This window comes from Parus major, chromosome 15 (genome assembly GCF_001522545.3).
Source record: "Parus major isolate Abel chromosome 15, Parus_major1.1, whole genome shotgun sequence".
Classification (NCBI taxonomy): Eukaryota; Metazoa; Chordata; class Aves; order Passeriformes; family Paridae; genus Parus; species Parus major.
In genome coordinates this window covers 12081417-12090508 of record NC_031784.1, presented here as the reverse complement: position 1 = coordinate 12090508, position 9092 = coordinate 12081417, and the positions used below count along the sequence as shown (strand labels likewise).

General features: G+C 59.0%; 2 protein-coding genes across 3 annotated transcripts; one reads left to right on the top strand and one right to left on the bottom strand.

The window, feature by feature from the left end:
• Positions 1-231: 231 nt before the first annotated feature.
• Positions 232-3275, top strand: WSB2 (WD repeat and SOCS box containing 2; the record flags this gene model as incomplete). The annotated part of the gene is made up of 7 exons (XM_015643489.1): positions 232-496; positions 662-793; positions 1072-1172; positions 1357-1529; positions 1837-1950; positions 2322-2429; positions 2627-3275. Coding segments are annotated over 7 exons (1056 nt in total), but the record flags the coding sequence as incomplete, so codon positions are not given.
• A 382-nt stretch (positions 3276-3657) lies between these two features.
• Positions 3658-6247, bottom strand: RFC5 (replication factor C subunit 5). 2 transcript variants are annotated; one of them, XM_015643747.3, is made up of 11 exons: positions 6197-6247; positions 5877-5941; positions 5633-5769; positions 5443-5522; positions 5150-5223; positions 4854-5013; positions 4668-4749; positions 4459-4588; positions 4208-4285; positions 4069-4123; positions 3658-3931 (listed from the first exon to the last, which is right to left on the bottom strand). In XM_015643747.3, the coding sequence occupies exons 1-11, from the start codon at positions 6226-6228 to the stop codon at positions 3835-3837; spliced, it is 990 nt and encodes a 329-aa protein (XP_015499233.1). In that variant the 5' UTR covers positions 6229-6247; the 3' UTR covers positions 3658-3834. The 2 variants fall into 2 exon arrangements, with proteins under 2 accessions (XP_015499233.1, XP_015499232.1); XM_015643746.3 differs by having other exon boundaries at positions 4069-4285.
• Between the last annotated feature and the right edge of the window lie 2845 nt (positions 6248-9092).

The following is a 9092-nucleotide window of genomic DNA, read 5'->3' as shown; positions in this document are numbered from 1 at the left end:
GGGGTCTCACCTGAGTGGGGCAGAGGGGCAGAATTCCCTCTCCTTTCCTGCTGCCCCTGCTGGGGCTCAGCCCAGGGTGTTTCTGGGCTAGGGCATGGCCAGCCCTCACCCACCAGCACCAAATCCTCCCAGTGCTGCTCTCCATCCATTCATGCTCCAGCTTGGATTGATCCCAGGAGTTGCCCAGTGTGGGATGAAGATGGGTTCATAGAGCTGGGGGTCTCGGGGTGAACACTCCACCCATCCCTGCCTCCCTCCAGCAGCTGCAAAACCTCGGAGCGCAAGAGCCGGGGCGGCAAAGCAGAGACCTGGAGCCGTGGGGCGGCCAAGGAGAAGACTCTGGAGTGTGGGCAGATCGTGTGGGGCCTGGCCTTCAGTGCCTGGCCAGCAGCTGAGGATGGGGACTCAGATCCTGCCTGTGCCGTGGGGCTTCCCTGCCTGGTCCTGGCCACCGGGCTCAATGACGGGCAGATCAAGGTGTGGGAGGTGCAGACAGGTGAGCAGCCCTCACTGTGGTGGCTTCAGGCTGGCTGTCCCCTTGTTCCCCTGTGCAAGGAGATCCCATCTCCCTCCTTCCCCAGTACCTGCCCTGTCGGCTGCACGAGGGGCTCTGCCTCATTCCCCATGGATGGATGGCACTCAGCAGGGCTCCTCTCTGCAGGGCACCTGCTCTTCAGCCTCTTGGGACACCAGGATGTCGTCAGGGACCTGAGCTTCGCTCCCAATGGAAGCCCCATCCTCGTGTCAGCCTCGAGGGACAAGACCTTGCGCGTGTGGGACCTGAGCAGGGACGGTAGGAGCATGCAGGGATATCCCTGTGCTGGGTCAGGGAACGGGGAGAAACTCATCTCGGGGGGGGAAGATGGTGGGAGAGGATCTTGGGGACAGCATTTGAGGCAGAAGGGGACAGCCCTGTGACAGGGAGCAGAGGGTAACCTGGGAGATGCAGGAGGGCGTTGCATTGGGATTTACCCAGGGAACCCCCAGCTCAGTTTCCCACTGGGGAAAGGGAGGGAGAGCAGAGGCAAAGAGTCCTGTTCCCCTCTGGTGACACATTTCTGCTGTCCCCAGGGCGGCAGGTCCAGGTGCTGTCGGGCCATGTGCAGTGGGTCTATTGCTGCTCCATCTCCCCAGACTGCAGCATGCTCTGCTCTGCTGCCGGAGAGAAGTCGGTGAGTCCTGCAGGATGGGAGCCACCCCTGGCCCTGCTGAATCCAGCCCTTTATGGCCCCAGAAACCCCCTGGGAGAAGGGCCAGGCCAGCCCTGGCTCCTCAGGAGCTGGAGGTTGGGAGCAGAACCCATGTGGTTCAAACCTTGGGATGCTCCCAGCCTGATCCCCTGCCCAAACCCCGCAGGCGCTGCTGTGGAGCATGAGATCCTACACCCTCATCCGGAGGCTGGAGGGCCACCAGAGCAGTGTGGTGTCCTGTGACTTCTCCCCAGACTCTGCGCTCCTTGTCACCGCTTCCTACGACGCCTGTGTCATCATGTGGGACCCCTACACCGGGGAGCAGCTCAGGACGCTGCGGTACAGACCTGGGAGGGGACACAGCAGTGCCAGAGAGGTTTTTAGGGCTGGATGGGCACAGCCACCATCTCTACACTGTGGTAATGGACCATGGGCACACTGTGGGACAGGACAGAGCAAAGCCAGGGAGGTTTTTAGGGCTGGATGTGACTTTTCCTTCTCGCTGGGCACAGCCATCACCACTCCTCTGCTTCCAGAGGCAGGATATGGGGCTGGCTTGCCAAGCTTGGCAGCTCTGCCAGCCTCAGCTGGGGAAGGGGCTGGTGGCAGCTCAGAGCTGATGCTGGGATGTTGTCCTGACCCACAGCCACGTCCCGTTGCACTCTGCGCTGGATTCCAGCAGTGAAATCCACACCAGCTCCCTGCGCTCCGTCTGCTTCTCCCCTGAGGGGCTCTACCTGGCCACGGTGGCAGATGACAGGTGAGTGAACCCCTGTGGGGACCCACAGAGGGGCCCAGGAGGAGACCAGAATGAACCAGGAGCTCAGGAGGTGGGGAATAAATGCACCAGGTCCCCACCAGCTCCTGGAGTAAGTGGAAAGGTCAGGCAGTGGGAACACCATGGCTTGGCTGTGACAAGGGCTAGCAAGGTCAGGGCCCTGTCACCCTGAGCTGAGGTCCGTGTCCCCCTGGGTGCTGTGCCACCCTCAGCATGTCACTCGCTCAGCAGGGGACAGTCCTCCCTAGGACACTCCCATGGGAAGCAAATCCTTGTTTTTGTGCCTTCAGGTGCTCCCAGAGGCTTTATTTTGGCAGCAGACACTGCATTGTGTCCTCTCCCTTTCTCCACAGGCTCCTGAGGATCTGGGCCTTGGAGTTTCGGTCTCCAGTGGCCTTTGCCCCCATGACCAATGGTCTGTGCTGCATGTACTTCCCACATGGAGGATTCATTGCCACGGGGTGAGTAAACAGGAGAGGGTGGAGAAACACAGGGCTGCTCCCTCCTCCTGCAGCTCAGCAAGTTCTGGGTTTCCCTGGGGATAGTTTTCCTGGGCTTGGGAACACGTGCTCCTGGCAAGCTTGGGAATATTTGGGGCCAGCTGGGATTCCTCGTGTCCCTCTGCCATGTGCTCAGGGGTGTTTGGATCCCGTTGCAGGACCAGGGATGGCCACGTCCAGTTCTGGACAGCCCCAAGAGTCCTCTCGTCGCTCAAGCACTTGTGCCGCAAAGCCCTGCGCACCTTCCTCACAACCTACCAGGTGCTGGCGCTGCCCATTCCCAGGAAGCTGAAGGAATTCCTCACTTACCGGACTTTTTAAGGCAGCAGGGAGAGCAGAGGCGCGGAGGTGAGCCCTGGGGCTCAGCCCAGGCCGGCAGCGCCGCAGGAACGCCGAGCCGTGAGCCAGGAGCGTTGCTGCTGCTGTGGTTTTGGGGCTGTGGAGGGCTTTTTTCGGTGTCATAATACAAAAACCCAGCAAAATCCCACGCAGAGGGTGAGGGGCAGAGCTGCGGTGGCCCTGCAGGGGACACAGGTGGGACACAGGTCCCCCTGTCCCCTGCTGCCTGCTGGGGTTGGGTCAGCTGCTTCTGCTTCCGAGTGCAGTGGTGTGGGATGATGGTGGAGCAGCTGCTGTGGGAGCAGAGCTGTTGTCACCTGCACAAAAATGGGGTTAAACCCCCTCAAAACACCCACCTGGGAATGTCCCTCCATCCCGGTGGAGCGCGGGCTCTGCCGCTCTCCTGGCGTGGGTAGGAGCGGGACAAGCCCGAGCAGGTCTCAATAAATAAAAATTGATTCCTCATGATTTCCCTCCTGGCTCGCTCAGGTGACCTGGGAGTGCCTGGCACCACCCTGGCTGCCAGGGAGGGGTGGCAGAGGTGGCTTCTCCCCCTGCTCCCATTCCTCTGTTGTTTTCTCTCTGTGCTGGAGCGTGGCACTCAATCAGCCAAATTCCCAGACGTGCTGAGCATGCAGCAGTGTTGTGTTTGTCCCTGTCCTCCAGCTTAGCTGGTGGCTGGAGCAACAGCACATTCCCTGTGTGCTGGCAGGCTTTGTGGAGGGAATTCTCCTCCAAACATCCCCAGGATGTCGTTTTTCCCTTGGGAACAGCTGAACACAGAAAGCTGGTGCTTCCCTAACCCCACACCTCCCTTCAGGAGGGAAAAGCAAAGACCATTGCGACCTGCTGGGCTTTGGAGGCACCTGTATTTTCCCATGGAGCTTGGGAATAATGTTATCTTTTTAACAACCTTTTTACCCTGACTCTGCACTCAAGGCTTCCAGAAAGGAACTGGGAAGCTGCAGGGAATAGCTCCAGGCTGATGGTCCTTCCCAAATCCAGCAGCAGATCCACCCGGCAGGACTCAGGCTTCAGCCGCCACCAGGTCCCTGGTGACCTGGAAGGCGGCGATGAGGGAGCTCAGCTGGATCTTCTCGCTGGTGCCAGCAGCCAAGCGGTACCTGGAGAGGGGCCAAGGGCAGCTTTGGGGGTTTCCAGCACTGTGGGTGCCCCCCAAAGCCATGGGCTGTGTGCCAGCAGTGCCCAGCAACCAGCAGGAGCCAGCCCAGGGTCCCCACAGAGGGACAGTGACACTCACTCGATGTCTGCCAGCTTGATCAGCAGCTGGATGCGGATGGAGGGGGGGAAGTCGACTGTGGAGAGAAGGAAACACTCGGTGAGGGGCAGGGGGAAGTTTGGCTTCTCCAGGATCATCTGGAGCAGGATCCTTTCCCCACCTCTGTGCACGAAGAGATGGATCTCAGTGAGGATGTCCTGCAGGGCCAGGCCCTTCAGCGTCTTCAGCTCCATGATTTCTGGGATGAGAGCGAGTCAAGGCCTTGCTTCCAGGTGCTTCCCTGCCAGATCTGCTCCTCATCTCTGCAGCAACCCCTGGCGAGCAGCATCCGCCCCAGACAGAGATCACAGAGATCCCTGGGAGAGAGCAGGGTTTATCCCAGCTGGGAATAACCCCCAGGGCAAAGGATACTGCGGTAGGCACTGGAAAAATCCTGGTTCAGCATCCAGTCGAGGATGTTGGCGATGTCAGACTTGAGGGGATGCCCCGTGCAGGTGTAAACGTTTTCCTCTGTCACCTTCCCAAAGGCCATGGAGGTGCTCTGAGGAAGAGGAGGGAACAGGAGGGTTGAAGAGGCCCCTCCATCTCAGCTGACCAGGGGCTGCTGGCCACAGTCCCACCTGCAAAATATTGAGGGCCCTGCGCATGTCCCCGCTCGAGAGGGTCACCAGAGCCTTCATCCCGTCCTCAGTCACATCCACCCTGGAAAACAACACCTGGGGAGCTGGAACCGTGGGAATCCAACCTGCTGCTCCTCTCTGGCAGGGAATGGGGACAGAGGGGGTGTGGAGGGATCCCCCACTCACCCCTCCTCCTGGATGACGTGCTGGAGCCGCGGCACCATCAGCTCCGGGGTCAGGGGGCCGAAGCGGAAGCGGGTGCAGCGGGATTGCAGGGCGGGAATGATCTTGGAGAGGTAGTTGCAGATGAGGCAAAACCGGGTGTTTTCTGTGAATTTCTCGATCACTGCAAAAAGGAGGGAGGGGAGGAGGGTCCTTGGCTGCTGCCTCGTCCGGATTCCCACCCTGTGCCGGGCTGGAGGAGGCTGATGGCTGCCCACAGTGTGGGATTCCCGTGGTGTGGAATTCCCAGGGCTCCTCACCTCTCCTCAGGGCGTTCTGAGCATCCTGGGTCATGGCATCGGCTTCATCCAGGATGACGAGCTTGAAGCCTTTCCTAGGAAAAGGGTGGGTTTGGTGCTGGAGAAGGGGGAGCTGGGATGTTTGTTCCCATCCTGGCTCCTGGGAAGCCCTTCTTGCATCCTCATCCTCCGTGCCTGCTGGGCGCGTTCCTGCCCACCCCAGGACCTCCCAAATTCCCTTCCCAATCCAAGTGCCAGGGCAGGAGGGTGCCAAAGGGATGGGGAGCTTTGGGAAGCACAGACCCACCACGTACTTAAAGATGGTCCTGGTGCTGGCAAAGCTCAGGATGGGCCCTCGGACGATGTCGATGCCTCGGTCATCGGAGGCATTGAGCTGGAAGGGAATGGTGTGGATCCATATCCCCTCATCCCATTCCAGCCCATCCCAACCTTTCTCTTCCCACCCCATCCCGTCCCGTCCCATCCCAGCCTGTTCCCGCTCACCTCCAGCACCATGGAGCCGAACTCCCGCTCCCGGTAGAGCTGCCTGGCACAGGCCAGGATGGTGGATGTCTTCCCGGTGCCGGGCGGCCCATAGAGGAGCAGATGGGGGAGCCGGTCCTCGCTGATGAAGCGCTGCACTACGGGATAACGGCGGGATAATGGCGGGATAACGGCGGGATAGCAGGAGGAGAACAATGGGATAACAACGGGACAGGAGCAGGATAACGGGGCTGGGACCCCTTACCGGTGCTGAGGATGTCCCGGTGGGACACCAGCTCGGACAGTGCCTGCGGCCGGTACTTCTCCACCCTGCACCGGGGAAGGAAAGGAGCGGGGAGTCAGCCCCAGGGCAGCTCCCGCCACGTTATCCCGGTTTCCTGCTATCCCAGTATCCCGGTATCCCGCTATCCCGGTATCTCGGTATCCCACTATCTCGATATCCCGATATCCCGCTATCCCAATATCCCGCTATCCCTCTATCCCAGTATCCCGCTATCCCGGTATCCCGCTATCCCAGTATCCCGCTATCCCGATATCCCGGTATCCCCCCGGTCCCGGCCGTACCACGGCAGGTTCGCGCTGCCCGCCGGCGCCATGTTGGGAAGTCTCGCGAGAGCTCCGCCAAGCGCGCGAGAGCGGCGGGGCGGGGCGGGCCTGAGGGGCGCGGGCGGGTCCCGCTGGACCGGGAGAATCCCGGCCCCTTCCAACAATTCCAGAGCTCCGGGACAGCCGCAGCTGCTCTGGGCACCCCTCCCCAGCCTCCCAGGGAACAATCCCTGCCCAATATCCCATCCATCCCTGTCCTCTGGCACTGGGAGCCATTCCCTGTGTCCTGTCCCTCCATCCCTTGTCCCCAGTCCCTCTCCAGCTCTCCTGGAGCCCCTTTAGGCCCTGGAAGGGGCTCTGAGGTGTCCCTGGAGCCTTCTCCTCTCCAGGTGAGCACCCCCAGCTCTCCCAGCCTGGCTCCAGCCCTTGGAGCTTCTCCATGGCCTCCTCTGGACTGGCTCCAGCAGCTCCAGGTCCCTCCTGTGCTGGACCCTGGAGCTGGCCACAGCATTCCCACTGGGATGGAGAGGGAGAATTCCCACCCCCATCCTGCTGTCCCTGACCATGGCAGGAGGAGGAATGAGGTGACCTTTAAGGTCCCTTCCAGCCCAAGCCATCCCATGACTCTGTGACTGTGGGAAGAGCGCGGTGCTGGTGCTCACCAGAGCAGGGTGGTGATGGTGATCCCAGGGAAATCACGGCAGCAGGAATTGCTGGATCAAGGTTTTGGGAAAACACAGTGCCCCTGCCCCCGGAATGCCAGTGGGATGAGAGGGGCACCTTTGAGTGCAGGGACACTTGAGGAGAGGAGATCTGGGATCCTCACAGTGTGACAGGAGCAGCAAACTCCAGAGGTGGCTGCCACAACAAAACACCTTTATCCCTATCCCTGCTGCTTCCCAGTGCATCTGGAAAACCCCTGGAGCCTCCTTTAGAGAAGGGGTTTAGAGCGGAGAGTTCACCCAGGCTGCTGGAACGATGCTCTGGTGCTGCTCTGATCCCAGAAGGAAAAGCAGGCAGGAGTGAGAGGCACCGGCTTGGAAAACACAGGTGGAGTGAGAATGGGAAGCAATGCACTGGGAAGTAGAGGTGCAGGGCAGGCAAAAATATCCTTGGAAAAATGCCATTGGTGACAAGGGAAGTGAAAACATCAAGAGCTCCAGGATGGATCCTAGGAAATCCCAAAAAATCTGCTGGAGGGCAGCTGCTTTCCTGGGGTTTTTTCCCCCTTTTTTCCCCCCTGCAGCCCCATAAAGGAAAGCGGGAGCTGGGAGCTGAGGTCAGCAGCCCCAGCCATCCCTCTGGCGCGTGACAGCGGTGACAGATGGCCCTTCCCTTCGGAGCCTCCAGGTCCTTCCCGGGCACCTGGGAACAGCCCAGAGCTGGGATTTTCCTGCACATCCTGGATCCAGATCTGATGCTCTCCCCCTGGATCTGCCTTCACCTGGGGCAGCCTCTTGTCCTCCTAAATGGATTTTTCCAGGTGTTTTCCCCATCATGAATACATCCCGAGCTCTGGGGCAGGCAAAATCTTTGGGGTGTTGTTTAAGGTTCAAAATAGGGTTAAACTGATGGATGCATCCCCCTGGGATGGCTCTGATTTCCCTCGGCTGGAGATGAGGGGGCAGAGGTGATGGTGATGGAGATGGTGACAGGGATGATGGACAGAGGTGATGGTGACAGGGATGATGGGAAAGGATGATGGTGATGGAGATGGTGACAGGGTTGATGGGACAGGGATGACAGGACAGAGGTGATAGGATGGAGGTGATGGGACAGAGATGCTCTTCCACAGAGGATTAAACTTGAGAGCTGAAATCCAAGTGATCCTCCCACCCCATGTGGAGCTGAAGAAGTCCTTGGCCATATTAATAACCAAGAAATCCCAATGCCAGTATCCAAAGGCTCACCCCAAGCTGCAGCAGTGAACCCTTGTGGGGTGGTTTTGGGGGAGTTTGCTGGGAAACCCCTGGTGCAGTGCAGTGGTGTTGGTTTCCCAGGGTGGAGTGACCGTGCCAGGGCATTCCCTCTCCCTTCCCAGCAGGATGCTGTCCCTGGGAGAGCACCTTTGGTACTAAGGGAGCATTAACCCAGCTTGGAGACTCTGAGTTACCCCAAACTCTTTTCTCATGGAGAAAAGCAACAGAAGTCAATTAAAGTATTTACCAGATATTTTTATATGGATTGATTGTGCCATTCCCACTGTCTGGAATGTTCATCCACCTCTTGGACTGTGGCCAGCTCCAAGCACAGGCTGCTGTAGGGTTTTTTGGGAGGCATGAGGTTTGGTGAACACCCCAAATCCCTGCAGCTCTGCTGCTGCCGCATTTTGGGATGGGTGCTTTTATCCCAGTGGCATTTTCCTGATTTTTCCTGTGATTTATTTTATATTTCCCTTCTCTTTATTGGTGCTGGGAAGTTCTTGACATCATTTCCCACCCCGGGGATCCCTCTGAGCTCCCCTCACAGCCAGCATTGGGGACAGGGCAGAAAAGGGACATCCCAGCTTGGGGATGAGCCTGGAAATCAAAAGTCCTGATTAAAAACCAAAAACCAAAAAGGCAAAAATCATCAGATTTCCAGCTTTTTTAGCCATATCCCAAGAGGGAGTCAACCACTGCGAGCACGGGTAAAGCCTTTGGGAGTTTGGCTTGTGCTCTCCCAGAGCTGAGAGGGACTGAGATGGGGAAGGCAGCTGGGAATGAAGTCACATATCCAGGGGCAGGGAGGTCACGGCTGTGAGGACACTGTACCTGGAGCAGGTGAAGGGTCTGGGAGCATCATCCTGCCTCCATCCCTCCGGAATAATTCCGAGTGGGCTTGGACCCATTGCCTCAGACAAGGAATCCCCATTGTCCCACATTCCCCCATTGTCCCACACCCCCCATTGTCCCACATCCCCCCCATGGTCCCA